The sequence below is a fragment of the Amblyomma maculatum genome, chromosome 6, assembly GCF_055883805.1.
Source record: "Amblyomma maculatum isolate TAMU_Amacu chromosome 6, ASM5588380v1, whole genome shotgun sequence".
NCBI classification, from domain to species: domain Eukaryota; kingdom Metazoa; phylum Arthropoda; class Arachnida; order Ixodida; family Ixodidae; genus Amblyomma; species Amblyomma maculatum.
The window spans coordinates 68078359-68096080 of NC_139349.1; the positions used below are offsets into that span (position 1 = coordinate 68078359).

The following is a 17722-nucleotide window of genomic DNA, read 5'->3' on the forward strand; positions in this document are numbered from 1 at the left end:
GTAGCAGGCAAAGGAAGCTTCTGCCGTTGCTTTCGCAATTCAACTAGGGTTAACCAGGGCTAAACCACAACTAATTTTTTTTTTTTTCACATTATTATGTTCTCTAAAACAGAGGGACTTAGTTTTCTGGTTTTCTCCGGCTCCTCCGTGTCAGGTTTTCGCAGCTAGGCCGACGTGCTTCAGAAACCCCTTCGTTCCCGCTCTTCACGAACCATGGTAGCTCGTCGTGGTATTCTCACGATAACAGCATCAGCTACAGCGGCAAGTGCACTAATATGCCACCGCACCTGTTGCATTTTATGGCCCACCAAACACATCACCAATCAATGTCGCGTAGCGTCCAGACGAGGCTGCTCTGAATAATCGACAACGCATGATGCCGCACTGAATGATTCGTTGTTTGCAGCATGCAAAAAAAAAAAAAAAAAAAAAAAAAAAAAGTCACTGAATGCCGACAAACTCTTATAACGTCCGTCGCCAGAACACTGCACTGCGCTTTTCGTTCGGAAATATTAAACAGCGCAGTGCTTTTAAAAACAGTCGTTTCAGTTTGACGAAAAATGGGCACTTGTAATATAGCTCGCATTCCGACTTTGTACACAGTGGTTAGAGAGAGAGAGAGAGAGACGAACATTTATTCAGAGCAGGCGTTAAATATTCGCCCTAGGTGGGCAGCCTCCTCAGTCCTGGAAGTAGTGGACCCGAGCCATCTTCCGAGTTCCGAGCAAACCCAAATGCGCGTCCGGGTGACCAGACTACGCTGATACTCCAGGCTGGGACTTGACAACTGAGTCTCCCATTGCTCTTCGATTATGGCCATGGTGGTTATAGTACCATTTGGTCCCTTGCATCCCACAACATATTTTGTAGGGTGTTTGGCACGTTACAAAATGCGCATTCATATCTGTAGGTGGTGGGCGAGATTCTGTGTAGTAAGGAGCTGTGGACGTGGCTGTTGGTGTGGATTTTTCGAAGGGTGACTGCTTCTTTGGTTAGCTTCGTGTGGGGTGGAAAATACTATCTACTGTCAAGTCTGCAATGCAGGAGGATGTCAGTATATTTCTTCGGTACATCCTGTGTTCTCCGAAATCCCTCTGGAAGTGGTGCCCGGTTAGCATATCCTCGGGCTGAAGCGTTAGCGGCCTCGTTTCCTTCCAAGTGGGTGTGTCCCGGAGTCCATATGATGTAGGTGTCTGGGAAGTGGTGAGGTGTGGTGCGACGGTGGATTTGAAGTGCTGTGCTGGAAATTCTTTCCTTTTGGTAGTTTCTGCGTGCAGACTGTGAATCAGTGCGAATGATAAAAGAAATGAGGGGCGGGACAAATTTTAAAAGAAAAAAACACCACCTACGCTGAGGGTCGAACCTCGGGCCCTCATAAAACGAGCAAATAAGTCCGCGCTTCGTACCACTGAGCGACGACGCGAGGCGGAGTGGTACATTTTTTTTTTTTTTTTTTTTTTTGCAGCGGCCATCTTTCGTACCTTCGGCTGCGTGACTGCTATGCATGAAACGGAGCGTAGTCAAGATAACGCCGGGACCTGGGCCCGTATTCCCAGTTTGCGTCGTTATCGAAAGTGTCGCTATCTCACGTGACCTCGAGTCATCTGATTGGTCGAAACGCCGGAACATGATGTTGCCACCTCTTCCGGTTCCGTAGTGGCGACACCCGGTTCCAGCGTTTCGACCAATCAGATGACTCGAAGTCACGTGAGATAGCGACACACTCGCTAACGACGCAAACTCGGAATACGGGCCCTGATGCACGTATCGCCGAGATACCCCGCAGATGTCAATATGGGCGCCAAAATTCTCACTGGAAAGCAGATTAGCGGGAAAGTTCGGTAATGATGTACAGATGTCCACAAAAGTTCTCAGAACACGCAAGTCAAAACAAAAAACTAATTTCTAGACAATCTAGGCAGGCAGTGATATATCCCCGTCGGAAAAAAAATACACAAAATTTTCTGTTGTTACGATAGAATTTCTGTGCGGTTTTTGACGGGAACCCTGTTGTTACAACAGAACGTTCTGTAGTAACATCAGGAATTTCTGTAGTTACAACAAAAATGTGCTACAGACAACAGAAATATACTACAGACAGGCAGACTATTGAACTACAGAAAAGTATTACAGAACTACAGAAAAATCTGACGTTTACGATATAACTACAGAATATTTTATCGTATTTTCGACACGGTTCTGTAATTTTTTCCGACAAGGGATGATCTGAATTACGTAGTTTGAACTTTCCTATGCGACCTGCATGATCAAGTTCCTCAAAGATTGACAGAACCTCTAAAGAGCCAAACAGTCCATTTTTACTTTTAGTGACTTTGGAGTCATTAAAACCTTTTTCGGCATCAGTACGGAACTCACCACCATCTGAGAGGCAACTGCGGAATACAGTAACGCAATTTAATGGACATATTGACAGAAATGCTCTAAGCTAGCGATGCGATTAAGACTGGCACAGAAAACCTGGCTTTTTGTCGGCGCACCCACCTTCTTCATGGTGATGAATAAAACTAAATTGAATTGGGGTGCCTTTTTGAAAAAAAAAATATAAAACTACACGGCTGCTGCTAAAGAGGATCTGTAAAACAGTGATTGTTACGATACAGCTGTACAATGCGTGGAAGTGCACCAGGATAAACTGCGCACTGCGGAAAGCTACACCTACGTCCGCCGCGGCGTCGTTCCCTGGGAAGCGACACAGGGGCAGCAGCTGCGGTCTGCGGGACCGTTCGGGGGGCCTCGTGCAACCTCCACGCCACTAGAGCAGAGGGGTCACGCGAGACACGTCAAAAGAGCCGCTGACGTCGGCGGTACGCGTCAGTGGGCCACCTGCGGCGAAAGGGGAAGCGAAGGCGTGCGCTCCGAGCGTCAAATGCCGGCGAGAGCCGGCCAACGGCCCGTGCGTCCAGCATTCTTCGCGGACCTAGCTCCCCCATATCACTGGTCGACGGATCACACGGCGCGAAATAAAAAGATATAAAAAAAAAATTACGAAAAGCATGCGCCCCCAGCAGCCGGCAAACGAATTGTCAGTCTTTTCCCAATCCCAGAGCCTGCCCTCCACCGATTATCACACGAGGTCAAATCTTTCTCTTTTTTTTTTTTTTCTCTCACGATACTTATTGAAGTGAGAAGACGGCATGTACACGAGCTGTTTTGAAAACAACCAGAAAGTGACACGCCAATCATCTGAACGCGGAGCACGCTGGCACAAACGTTCATTAAAGAATGTTAAAGTTGCGCTAGTGATCAAGATGGGGCTACAGGCAGCTTGGCTACAGTGCATCTCTCCGAAGCAAGCAATCATTTGGACAAAACGATTTGCGAATTCAACACATACATTTTCCGAAGCACTGTGCTGTCCAATATGAAACGCCATGCTGAGGAGTAGTACGTGGTAATATAGGCCACGCTTTGCGGTGTGAAGCAAGCGGCTGTACACAGGTACATGCAAACGCAGACTGTCCTGGCATACACACACACCAGCGCATGCAGCGACCACCGCCGAGCCAACGTTGCGCCGAGCGGTCTGCATGCGGCAGAAGCCAAGTCGCACCAGCACCAACCACACTCATCGCCGACTCTAGCTAAACTGTACACACCAGCCCCCAAACAGAGCTGCAGCAGAGAGCAATGGGCCACAGTAGTATTAGTTTTTCCCACGTGATTTCCAAGATACCTATGTACCGTGTATGCTCTGTGTCTAGCGGGACCGTCTCTCTATGAGCACACCAGTGTTATTTTTCGTGGTGCACCATGCCTACCGGAAAACACGCAAATGTCAATGAAATTATTCGCAAAATGTTTGGGGGCGATGAACTGCACTGATGCGGAACAAGTGCTACGCAACTTTTCTCTCAGTCACCACTTTTTTTTTTATTATTCAAAAAGAAATCGCAGAGCCAGGGCAAGTTATTGCGGAGGTCAAAGAGCTTTGTAAAATACATCCACGGAGCTGCGTCACACCATATCTGCAGGTAAACCCTTTCAATATTCAATGGTCATATTCAAATCACAATTCTGCCGTCTTTCACTTCCCAAAAAGCTTCCAGCGGCGTTTCTGTTCTAAAGCCGATTCTAGTCTAATCGCTTCTCCCAATTAATTTTTGATGACTCATTCTTAGTCATTTTTTGTTGCGTCATTTTTAGCGTGGTCTCGCCCTTACCTCCCTTCGAAGTGGAGAAGGGGTTCTGAGTTGTTCGTAGAAAGGAAAATCCTAAGAGCCTTAGAAGGTCCAATTATTAAGCGCCACCTGCCGCGTTTGCCAGGCGTCACAGAGACACCACCGAACTAAAGTGTACTAGAAGAGTACACTGATGCTATAACATATAAAACCCCTGCACGGAGCAACGGCGCTTCAAATTTACTTGCGCGGCACGCTCCCAGGAGACGCGTAAGACGATGAAAGCTGCTACCACTGCTATCATCCCCCGGCATGCACAGCTCTGTAGCTGCGCCACTTAAACCAAAACAACTCAAACGCGTGTACTCGGAAGTGGACGCGGCGGCCGACCGCGATGTGGTGCCGGCTGGGCAGATAAGGACAATGCCACTGCAACTCCTTTATTCGCGAGTTTTGAATTCGAGGCACGCGGTGTCTACGGACACTGTTAAATGTTCTAGGAAATGACGAGCTGCGCTCAGCAGCGGCAGCAATAGCGGTGGAGGCGTCAGTTACATCGTCGGACTCTCCTGTATAACAAAGCAGCTTGTCCAGCATATAGTTGAAAATCTAAACTGAAAAAATTAGAGAGGTTAAACGCTGCTGAACCGAATGTGGAGCGAAAGCTTTCGCTGCGAGCAACTGGCTGTTGTCGTTCGTCTCTTACCGGGGTGGAAAATACCGAGTTGTTGTTACCACCAGCGGTTTCTTTGTCTTCTCGTGGTTGTTCCTCTGCAGCAGCGGCGAAACCGGTTGCTAGGCGACAGGACGCTCTTCCAGGCACCGGCGAAATGCTCAAGTAGCGTAGTGTAGCTTTCGCTATACAAAATGCCTCTTTCGTGTAAAAAGCTGCATCTCACCCAAATCGGGGAGAAGAGGTGTGACCTTTATGTATACGCGATATGTTGTCACAAGGAAACAACGGGCGCGGAGTATTACGGTTTATGAACACTCTATTACCCCAGTATTATGACGAACATACTTTTTCCGGAGAACTGAATACGTAGGCTTCGTTCTAACACAACCTCGGAGCATTTCATCTGCAGTGTTGAAAACAGTCGCGATGGACGACTTCAGAACCTTCTCCTCATCAGGTACAGTCTTTGTAAAAAGTTTGCCGAACCTCACGAGATTCGCTTCTGAGCTACATCGTGTGGCTCGTAATGCAGTGTCCTAATCTTCCAAACGTAAGAATTTTGTTTGTTTGTTTCATAACCATCTCCAAAGGGAAGGACTTCCACGAGCGCTAAAGGCGCCCACTACACGGCTTAGAGGCAGACCCCCTTTGAGCAAGTATGCAGTGCAAGAAGGAAGAGAGAAAGAGCTGTGCGCAAGGTGAGCGGCGGACGCGTTTTCGGCTCCATCGAAACGCGGGGATTGAACCCGCGTCCTCGGGCTTAGTAGCCGAGAAGCTTGGGCTACCGTATCATCATCATTCTGCTCTTTCCGATAACAGATATACCATAACCAATTCGGCGGGGCTTAGAAAGATCGAAGCAGACAAACGCACTGGCAGGTCGCCACCCCCCGCCACCAGAAAAAAAAAAAAAAGAAAAGATGGGATACTAGCGGTGCGGGCACCTACCCGGACTATCCGCGTTACGTAACCGCTTTACGAACAACAAGTCGCAACGCTGTCCTTATGCAGGCACGGCTTGGGAGAGTCATGTGAGACAACGCTCATCGTATGCGTCTTACATAACCTACAGGAACAAAAACCACAGCAGCGCAAAGCACGACGAGCCTGTCAAGCACCGATTCGGGTCAAGGGCCCCCTGGCAGAACGAGCAAAGCAAGAACCGCCATGGAAGCAGCGGAAGAAATCAAAACCACAACGAACAACACGTTTAAATCTCAGTCCGCGATCATTAAGCGCATCCGATTGCCCCCCCCCCCCTCCCCCCCCCCCCCCCCCAATTAGTGCAGACTGTATAATAATCGAAGTGCATATTTGTTGCGATTTTTTTCTTTCAGAGGTGTACCACACACCATCCATTTTCAGTTGGCACTTCTTCGATTGCAGTGATTGCGGCGAAATATCAAACATGAATGCCTGCGAACGTCGGACACTGCTTAAATTTGCTACATTATTTTCCTCGTAAAATTAACAGTGATGCAAACTCGCAAATTGTAATTTTGGGCAACTTTCGGAGCAAGGAATGCCGAATCAGGAGCCGTCTGAAGCACTTCCGAGCAATAAAGCATTCATTTAGAAGCGCTCTGGAGCATGAGGCTTTTAATTTCCAAATATCTTAGGCTGGAAAAAGATGCTAGAAACGTAGAACAGAGCTGAAAAGAGCGCGACGCTCTAAGTCTGTCATCACTGCCACAGAATGTCTGCAAGTAAGAGCTGCATGCTGCATATATACATTTCAAAATGACATCGTCGAGATACACAGCAGGTACTCATCAATTTAAAGTTCGAGCACGGACATTTGGTTCAATATTCAGAAGTTCACCTCAATGCGATTAAAGACTACACGCAGTCTGCTTTAAAATACTGCGAAATACTACTTGTACGCACAGAATAGTACTTAAGAGCATTTTTCTGCTCAATCGATGCAAACAAGTGCATCGTATATAAAATAATGGAGAAAAACACTAATATATTTTCGACTAGCGGCCCTCAACAAGACGTGTGGTTAAAAATTATTTGCTGCACTGATTTCCATAAACAGTAAAGCCATATTAAATTATTGGGACCTTATGGGACTGAAGAAAAGAACCCGAATTAACGTGAAAGTCGATTCTTTGAAGTGCTAGAAAAATAACTTGAAGAAAAAAAAAAGATGTTTCGTGCTGCAGAAAATAATTAAACTTGGTTTTGAAGAAATAGGCAATAGTCGTGTGGCCCTGAGTGAAAACTGCGAAAATTATTTTCCGCAACTCCCGTCATGTTGTACTACATGTGAACATTCGGCAATGTCAAAACAGGTCTGCTCCAAAATAATAAGGCGGCCTCCATCTAATGTGTGACGCGCGCCACACCGCGACCAACTCGTGGACAGCGCGCATTTTGGCCACGCGGACGGAAGCGACGGGAACGCACGTCCGTGTGGCGAAAAAGAATAAACAGACCGACGCACCAATCAGAGCACAAGACGGCGGGCAGCTGGGCTTAGCTCGCCGGGCTTAGCTCGCCGATACGCTGCCGATATCCGGTGCTGCTGCAGGCTGGAATTTCAGAAAACGAAACTAAAGGGCAACGGGTCGTCTACCGGTCGGGTCGTTAGGAGTGCAGCCAATTCGCGTTAAGTGAAATCCTAGACGATCTCCTAAGTTTCCGTCGCCCGTTAATCAATCTGCTCGTTACTCAAATTTGAACAGATCTGTGTGTCTTGTATACATTTGCACAGTCATTATCTCACGTTTCTGCCTCTTCCCAAAGTGCGCCAGCAGAGAGGCTCTTGCTGTTCACGGGCGATATAAGTAAACGATTGGCTGACTGACTATGTTATCATCACTTCCTGTGATTAGCCTAATGTACAATACCTTGTTTTCATTTTTTTTTTCTCTCTATCCCCGCTCATTTTCGTCAAAAGCCAGTCGTTAAATGACGTTTGCCCTCTTTTCAATGTCGTTACGCCCTTTCTGGTAGCCCTGTCACACAAGCCATTTTTATGTTTGACAGCCCTCTAAATGAACATGTAACATTGAAATTGGCAGTAATTTAGGTCATTATTAAGATTACGGTCTTTTACAGCTGCCCTTCACATGGAGACCTAATAATTATTTATTTTCTTTTTTTTTTTTTTTTTCTTTTACGGTTTCCTTACTTCTTCCTCGCGCGTCGAACACTCCGGTGACGGTGGCCGGAGAGTTGCGCTGCACTGCGCTCTTTCGTTATGTTTTCGCCCCACCTGTCTCTTTGTACAGGCTTTGCTAACACACGATGTTTTTATTACTGTCTTGACAATACCATTCTATATTGTCCTCACTGCAGTTTTCATTGTATCAATGCAAACGCACGCACGTTGTTTTGAGCATGTACGTGTATCAGTAGTATGGGACTTCCTAGGCAACTGAAATAAATATAGATCCGTTAATTGCTTGCTTGCTTGATTACTTGATTGATTGATTAATTGATTGATTGATTGATTGATTGATATGCAAACGCTCGCACATGTATGTATGTGTATCAGTACCAAGAGCGTACGGGACTTCCTGAGCAACTGAAATAAATATAGATCGGTTAATTGCTTGATTGATTGATTGATTGATTACTGTCATGCTCAGCGCTTGTTCAGCCTCACCGACATACGGATCCCGCCGCAGCAGCCACAACGCGTGATTGGAGTTCGGGACCAGCTGGCGTGGCGCACCTCAGCGGTGCGCCGCTCAGCGCGCGTGGGAGACCGCCATCCATGTTTTGGAAGAGCCGGCATACGAGAGCCTGGCGCAGCCGCCGCTTTGCACCGGCGCCGAGTTCAGCGGAGCGGGACGCGTTACGAAAGCCGCCGGGCTTCTGGTTAGCAGGATAGACTCAGCGGCGCCGAACAAACAGTTCTCCGGCTGAGTCGGGTACTGGCGGTGGCCCGTTATTACGCACAGCAACCCACCCCGATTGACGCACGTCCCCGCATGCTTGCGCAACGCTGTTTACGGCAGCGACATATAACACTCTATGGTTGCGAGTGCGCGCGCTTAATTGTGCTCTTCAGAGACGGACCAATGATGAACGCTAAGCGATCATGCCAAGCTCGAGAGCACCTTGGAGGTCACTCCGTTGCTGTCTACACCTGTGTTTCCTTGTTCGTGTCAAAAGGCGGGCCACCAACCCTGACCCATGATATGAATTCCCTGATCGGTCCTGACCCGTCCAAGAAGCGCACCCACAATATCTCACTCACAAACCCGACAGACTCGACAGTGGGGCAGCGGGCTGAAAGTGACGAAACGAACCCTTCCGACCGACTGTCTATCGCCCCTCAAGAGGCCGCTGATAACCGCGTCAGGTGGCAACAAAGAAAGAAAGCGGACGTGTTCGCGCGGCCCATGGTGTTATAACGGCTCTGAATACGTCCAAAGCAACTATGCAGATTTAACTCGGCTTTACATAAGCGGCACGCGGACAAACGTGCAGCAAGGTTGATTTCAGTGAAAAACGCAGCAAGACAGCCTCAATGAACTTGCGCATCGCACGTGAAAACTTCCGTTTCACTTACTTTGTTAAAGCAGAGTACGAAATTGGCGCATGCAAAAGCAAAAATAAAAAAGTGATTTTTATTATTTAGATCATCCATCATCCTCGCTGTCTTCTTGCTTGTTTGTTTTTGTTGACCATGAGTCTACGCGCCGCGACGAATCGAGCTCGGCATGACAGATCTCGCTTTCAAAATTTTCACATCGCACCGAAAACATTTCCGTGTCATTTCCAGCCATTTCCGTGTCATTTCCAGCGTCCTGTACACAATGAGAGTCCACAGCAGATGAACACAGAAAGCAGTCACAAGGAAGGGAGGGCTGAATCGCCACAGACAGGTTCAAACATTCGACCGTTACCTTTACTTCCCCTTTTCCTTGAGGTGAAGTAGCAGGCTAGAAACACATCTCCCCTCTCCGATCTTTCAATTCTTCACCTCATAAAAGTTGTCGCTTCCTTTCTCAACTCAAACAGGCTCGCCGCCACTCCTCCTCTTTGTCCGAAGAGCAGTCGGACCCCCTTTCGCCAGTGATTATGCGGTCGGCTACTGAGCTGGAGGACCCAGGTAAAACCTTCTCCGGCAGCAAACTACACCGCGGCGAAACGAAACAGACAGCCATGTGCTGCACAATGTCAGCGCACAGGAAATCATTCCAGGCGGGGTCTAAATTATTCTGGCATCCCCACTACACCTTTTCTCAGCACCCACGCGTAGTTTCAGGAAGTTAAGCCCCACAATTTTGAGTCTGCAATTATACGAACGCGGCTACCGCGTTCTCTACAGATAGCGACAGACAAACGGTGCAGGGGCGACGATAACGGCGTTGCTGCAATAACGGCCGCACAGCGCGCGCCGAAAGCTGCCTGGAGCCGACCGAGATAGCCTGCCGCCGCACGGCACGTGTCCGTCACAGGACGGCCAAGTCGTCCGTCACTCCCCGTGGCTGCTGCCGCAAGGCCAGTAATCCCGAGGTCACTAACACACACGGGCATTTTACACTACACAGCCCACAACGGCGCCTGTATTTCTGTCTATCTCGTTGTCTCCTCTCAGAAGTCCCGAGAGTAGCGGGCGGCACACAATGGCAAGCGGGGCTAAACGCAAATGCACCCCCGCTCTCACAATGCAATAGGTCAGGAACTTCGCTGCGTTCAATGAATCCACACGCTCCCGGCGTACCAATGGCCCGACATCAACGCCCGGCCGAGACGCATCCCAAGTATGAGAGTCCACTGCCACTGCAACAAATGCCACTGCTGCTTCTACTGTTTTGCCTTCTAGTGGTTGCTGGCGGTAATTACACTGCCTAACGTCACACTGAAATAAGGCTAAGGCTACGTCGGTTCTTTAAGTACGGCACATCTTAAATGCGAACCCGTTCAGTGTGACAACAATCCGTGCCTCCGAATATCACCGCAACCGTTCCATCTGTGCACTTGCAACTGCTGAGGCTGCTTTCATCTCATTGGCGAAGAGATATAATGGCTGTCGTGTCAAACGTCTGTCATACGTTTCTGCAAATCTGGTCATCAGGGGGTGCTACAAGGATTCGTGTCGCGGCTTTCCAGGAGCATCGCGGCTTTAGGAAGTGGGAGAAATGCTGTAGCCTCTGCAGATCACCTTAGCTCCAACGGATCCTACAAGAAACGATGCCAAAATATTCCCGAGTTTTAGAGCTCTAAGCTGCAAACTATGCCTCCCAAAGGAAAGTATAACACGGCCTCCGTAATCGCACCAAGTCTTAATGTTCGCTTTATAAACACCATAACCCTCAATTGCAAGAAATGTGCCCCTAAGTAACTGCAGTTTTTTCGAACAATACTGAAAGCTTGGAGGGGTGTGCGCGAGCTGGCTATTTATGACAGAGTCGTGCAAAAGCAAACTAACCGCGTACGTACACCCAACTTTGAAGTTGTGTGACAGGGCACGCAATTGCACAAACAGAGTGCCGGATCAGTTCGTCAAAAAGTCCTGCTAACAACTTCAAAACAGACCCGAAGAGCCTCGCTCGTCAAAAGACAAGGTGGCAGTTCTAGCCAGGAACGACGCGAGCTCGTTTAAGTACATTTCAAGAGGAGTCTTACACTAGACTTTTGGCAGTCAGCTCGTCCTGTTTAAAGTTTTTCTTTTTTTTCAGGCTTCAGACTGTTTGGAGCTGCCCGATACCTTTTTTTTTTGTTTGTTTGTTTAGGTTTACGCAACACCTTCTTTTCGTTGTCCTGGTATCACGTCAAAAAAAAAAAAAAAAATACACTACCGTAATTTTTGTTTGCCGTTATCTGCAATATGTTCGGCAGTAGCATAATATACATAGCACAAGAACGAAGGGGGCAAATTCCCTTCATCGAAGGACTTTCAACCGACGGCGTCGACCTATTCTACTGACGTCACAGTCAGCCGCTTCGCACCTGTTAGCCACCTGCGATTCCATGCTAGCAGGCGTAAGGCGACTGACCCGCCACTTCATTAGTTGGAGAATCTCATCTGAGGGTCATTTCCCGTTTCGTTCTCGGAGTTCGTGCGTCAACACTTGGCCAGGTATTTTTCCCGGTCAAAAGGCGTCGTTTGCAGGCAGCACTTTGACATTAGCTGCAGAAATTAAAATGAGGGAGATAACCCTACCCTTCAAAACTGCACAGTGGAGACCTTTGGAAAGGGTACAGCGGTTTTCAAACCCTTTTGCGCCTCCGGAATCTGTCGGTAGAGATTCTAGAGAATTACTTGCTACTCGAGCAGAAAGAGATATTATAGTCCAATGAGCTTTGTGGGAATTCTATGAGGCACAGTAAATTGGCAGTATAGGTGTAAATACTCATTCGGATTCCTTCAAGCGCACTCGTAGGGCTACAAGGGAAAGAAAGCTACGCGGATTTATCGTAAACTACTGCACTTGCAGTAATGATGCACTGGCTAGCGCTGCGCGCCCTCACGACAGCAGCTGGTGAATATACAAAGTTTCTGCAAATTGGTGACCATCCGGGCCTTCGAGGGTCTGCGATAATGAACGCGACAGTGTCTACTCGGACACAGATCTCTTGACCCTGTACCTCTCAAATTATGTTTCCATAGCAAAGGAAGAACAATTCAAGTTCCTTATCGGTTCATTAGATTCGGAAAAAAAAAAAAAAGCATAAATAACAGGGAAAAAAATAAAAGGCTCAACTCTTTACGCACAGAAATTTACTAACCACATTACTCAAAACGCAATAAGAAATTCGGCCTCACCGCACATCGATATTCATTTTTATGTTTAGTCATTTCACGCGTTGTTATTATCAAGAAAAGTGGTTAAAAGTAACAACTTCTCTAAAGCCGGTCTGGCAGCAGATGTAATCCTAAAGGGTAACTCCACCTCCCCGTATTTTACGGAAAGTTTCGCGATATGTTCTCCTTTTTCTGGGCGTTTGTATCAGACTTTGAAAGCGCTGCAAAGTTTTGTTTAAAAATTTTAAAAATTCCCAATTCCTGGCACCAATCGGTGAAATTGCTACGAGCAACACTGGCAGTGTGACGACACCGGCTGCACGACCGTCTACATTCGCTCTACGTTTGCTGCAGAACAGCACTATGAGCTTGCTTTCGGTCATTTAAGCCAAACACTGACCACATGTCAATTACAACCGCCACTTCAGCAAATTAGCGCGCAAGACTGCTTTTGCTGTCACGCCCGTGAAGTCACGGCTTGGTATGTTGCGACGTCATAGGTTAGCCGAAACATACTTTCGGTTTCATCGCTCTTTTCAAACACTTCGACTGCACACCCCATTTTTTTTTTTTCTTTTAGGCAATAGCTTCACTATGCCAGGTATCGCCGTGTGTGCAACAATCCAGAGCATGGCGCTGGCAGGCGGTAGCTGGCAGCTAACATGGCCGAGCACTAACTGGACCATAGTGTTGCCCGGTATTACGTTTTGCCGGAGCTGCCAACTCTCATTTCCCATGGAAGGATGATATCAGAATCAGCCTGCCAGGACCCTTGCATTCACGTTACCCCTAGGCCAAGCAGGCACGCTCTTACGGCTTGGTTAAAGTGGGGCTTCATATGTTGGGTGGCAGCCTACGCTATCGCGTCATAGACCTAAAGGGTGAGCTTATGTGTCCTTTTGTTTTTGTACGGAAGGTAGGGAATTTTAGGGAATGTGATTACGAGACCAAAATCTTGAGAAAAAAAAAATCAAAAGTTGCTCTTCAAAGCAGGCGGCCGTGCTCAGCACCAAAACATTTTCTGAACATTTTTCTACGCAACATGTCCGGCTCGGAGTCAGCGCCTGTCCCGTTCGTCTTTCTGTGTGTTCTGTCTAACATTTAGCGCTGTTTTTTCCTTTGGTTAAACACATGTCCGGGTTACTTTATGGTAAAAGTAATGTTTTTTAATTGGTTGACAGGGAGGGGAAGACGCAGTATCTGTCACACGTGTGGACACCTGAACCGCGCCACAAGAGAAGGGAGGAAGGTGGGAGTGAAAGAGAGAAAGAGGAGCCGTAGTGGAGGGCTGCGGAGTAATTTCGACAACCTGGGGATCTTTAGCGTGCGGCAAGTTGGTTCTGTAGGAAACGAAAGGCGCAGTATCATGACACTTTTCGGTGGAAACCTGAACCGTGTGCCGTAAGGGAGGACAGGAAGGCAGAGAGAAAGCGAGAAAAAGGTGCCATAGTGGAGGGCTAAGAAATAATCTCAACCACCTGGGGACTTCAATGTGCGCAGTTCCTGGCCCTACAGGGCTGGGACGGTAGGTCAACGCCGGTTGCGGCGCGGGCTAGCCCGCCACTGAATTTTATCTGTTGTAGGCCGTCATTTCACCCGCCACTGCTTCGGTGGTGGACGACGGCTGTTGTTGCAGCGCGCGTTTCCTCTCCTTCTTCTTTTCCTTTCTTCTCTATTTTCTTTTCTGTCCGCACATGGCAGCGGAGGTGGCTCAGCTACAGAGCCAGTAGCAGGCCCGTGCATTTTCTTTTCCTTCTTCCTACAGCCACAACAACAACACTACATGGTAAAGCCCACGGACGCCTTTTCATTTTGCCTCCACCAAAACGCGGCCGCCGCAGTCGGGTTCGAACCCGCGAACTCTGGTTCAGTAGCCAAACGTTTTAACCACTGATCCACCACGGCGGGTTTCTTCTCGGACGCTTTTCTTTTCTCGCCCTCTGACCGGTTGAAGCAAATGATGCAACGATGTGTAGGTAGCGCGGAAAGAGACACAGTGACACTTGACGCCCAATTTTCGGACACAGCTTCCTTTTGGGACGGAAGTTTACTTCAGAAGCGCGTTTTCGCTCCTGGGTGGGAATCTTCCACAGCGATGGTGTAACTAGCTAGTCTTCAGGGAGAGCTGGGCGAACTCGGCATCAGTAGCGAAATGGTTAAAAAGAGTCTAGAAGCTGCCTCAAAGATATCCGCAAACAGTCAACTGCATTTTTCTTTTTAATTTGCTTGAAAACTAGCTACTGACTCTGTTCACAGAAACGTCATGCGATTTCAGTTCACGAGGTGTGCAAAACCGGAACTCCCCTTCCGTAACGCGTCCAGTAGATCATTTACCGTTCACACAAAATATATTCAATTATATACATGCGCGTTCAGAAAAACATCGGATGATACGTGCCTATCTCCTATGCCTTACCCTACCTTCGTTCAGGCGCCACACATTCCGTGTGCTCTCGTCGAAACGGGAGTCCTAATATTCAAATGACGGAAGCTCAGCGACATGATTCGGACCTCTCACTAAAAAAAAAAAAATAATAATAATAATAATAAGTACCTAAGTTGAGTATCAAGCATGTTACTTAACAAAAATACGTTTTGTAGGACGCCAATCATATCATTATGGCGGAAACAAGTCATTAAAAACATGACATGCGAGCCAAGGACATCGGCGCATGAAACTCCTTCCGGAAAGCTAGCGCTTTTTTTTTTTTTTTTTTCCTTCACATGTTGATAACTATCGCTTGGCAAATAGGCGTTCCGGAAGGCGATAATCTGCTGCCGCCTTCCCGACAGTGTTGCAACGACGCCACCAAAACAGCCAAAGCGAACGGCGGCTATCGCAGAGATACCCGCACACAGTTCATGGTCACCAGAGTAGTTAGCCGCCGTGCAAAATGACGCGAGAAGCTCGAAAGGAAAGCCGCATTTGGAGAGAGAAACAAAAGGGGACAGGCTATTAATCACGAAAACGAAGAAGCGTCCGATCACTGGTGACACGCAAGCGCTGGCTTGCATCGCATCCTCAGACATGCTGAGGAAAATCTCTCCAACAGACCGCGCTTATTGACGGACGCGACACGTTCGGTCGAGAGGCAACGGGCTCTTCAGCCCAGCCTAGGGTAATATCACACGGCCTCTGAAAGTCGCCGGCAAAACGGCGAGCATACCCGGCCTGCACCGTATGCGAGAGAACAGTACAAATGTGAGGCTGTTTTTCTTCACCGCGCGCGATAACGAAGGGCAGGCTTATCCTCAGCAGCGTTCGAGGACTGAACACACACGCACGCGCGCACGAGGAGCCGGTTGTGTTGAGTAACGCGCCTCATAAGAGTGACGCCGTTTGCAACGGAGAGACTGAGTGCCCGTGAAGGCACGCAGTAGCGGCTCCGTTGCGACACGCCGACAGGTAGCAAGCAGCCAGCACGCCGGCGAGCTCTTGATATCGGAGTGCACGGCGCTTTCCACGCCACCGAAATCTAACTATCTGTTCTGCATAGAAGCTCCCGCTTCGGCATACTATCGGACGCCCCCCGAGAAGCTCGCTGCGAAGTCGCTGCCCATGCGGCGTTTAAGCACGAGGGAACAAGCGCGCGCACAGCACAGCTAATGCAAGCTGGCGGAGAAAACGAGCATGGGTGGCCACAGCGAAACATGGACAACCCACGAAGCTCGTGCTAGAGAACTGCATCGAAAACGTGCCGACCAACACATGCACGAAGACGAAGGAAGCAACTTTTCAAAACAAAAACAGTCACACAATGCGACTAAGCTCTTCGTCACACGGCACGGCCCTACTCGCAGTATGCAAAGCCACGGAATGATCAAATGCACCAGATGCCTCGCGACTGCGGCGTAGGTCTACTGACTCTCACGCCAAGCTCACCAACGCAGCCGAAAATTAAGAAATAGCACTGGCGAGGTCAAGGACCGCCGAATCAGGTGTTCCGTCTCAGGTGCGGACGATGTTCCGTCATCGACCACTATCAAAATAAACGCGGCGAGAGCAGCCAGTTAGACTTACCTTCGTTTTGGTGATGACATGGTTGGCTAGCCGTACTACTGCGAAGTTTCCTTTGCCGATCGTCTTTTCCAGTTCGTAAAATCCAACTCGAACCAGACCCGCACATCCCGACGCCCTTACCCTGTCAGCCGCCATGTTGTGGCGCGCCGCACGCATGCGCCACACACTTACTCTCGTAGCCGGGCGCTGGACGAGCTTCCCCATTCAAAGCGCCTCGCAATGTCGCGGCACAGCGTTGGGCGTACACACCGGTCGTCCCGATGTTCGCGGCACACTTTCAGCGCTTTCAGTGGGTCACCCATACTGGTGGTCGACGAGCGGTCGAGCTACGGCGGCGCTGGCTCGACGATCTCGGCCGTCCCGGCGCTAGCAGACGCATCCAACGCATCTGCCTGCGACCGAGGCTAGGCGGCCGTGGAGAGGGTGCGAACGGAAGCCGCCGCCTGCAGAGAGAGAGGACGCAGCCGCCTCCTTACGTCACGCTGTCGTGCCGACGATCCGCCAAACACACGTGATGGTCACGGCTTGCTCGAAGCGCTGCTGTTGCGGCTGCTGCAGCTGCTGCAACGTCGGTGCAGTAACGGTGTCTGTGACGGGTCGACGCCATCTCGTCATTTTGGAACGCGCGGCCTCCGCTACTCCGCAGACCGCCTGCTGCGCGAGACTGATCCGGGCCGAATGCGACGGGCCCAAAGCCAGGCAAAAGTGCGCGGGGAGTCGGCCGGGCCGAGCTGGCGCTCCCGCTGAGACCTTGAAAGCCGCGCGAATGACGTCAAACGGCGTCAGGTCGCTATGGCGACCAAGCCACTGCCGGCGTCGGCGATGCCCTCGTTCACTCCGCTTCCCCTCTCTGTATCGGAAGTGCACAATAGCTGAAAGCGTGCCGGGCGGCGGTAGACCCCGTGAACCTCCGGTTTTGCAGCTTGCAGTGCTGCGCTCTCTGTACAGACATCTCGGCGCCGCTACACACGATGGCCAGAACAAAGGACGGAAACGAAAACACACGAACATCCAAAGGAATGAAGTGTGCGTTTTCTCATCAATTATCAAAGGAAGGAAAAGTGGTCTCACCCTTCTCAAACGAATAATCGGCCTTCTCTTCAATGGAGCTGAGAACGAAGGAACTCGTATGAGAAGTAGCTCACCGCGGCTCAATCCTTCCTTTCCTCGATATT

General features: G+C 49.2%; 1 protein-coding gene across 2 annotated transcripts in view; it reads right to left on the reverse strand.

Annotated features, from left to right (window-relative positions):
* The window catches only part of Sik3 (Salt-inducible kinase 3), a 108848-nt gene extending 91570 nt beyond the window's left edge, over window positions 1-17278 (reverse strand). Inside the window, exon 1 of one of the 2 annotated variants that reach the window (XM_084606875.1) lies at window positions 16548-17278. In XM_084606875.1, the coding sequence (XP_084463001.1) occupies window positions 16548-16751 (204 nt within the window). In that variant the 5' untranslated portion in view covers window positions 16752-17278. The remainder of the gene's footprint in view (window positions 1-16547) is intronic. The other variant, XM_084606874.1, reaches the window with a different exon arrangement.
* Window positions 17279-17722: the final 444 nt, after the last annotated feature.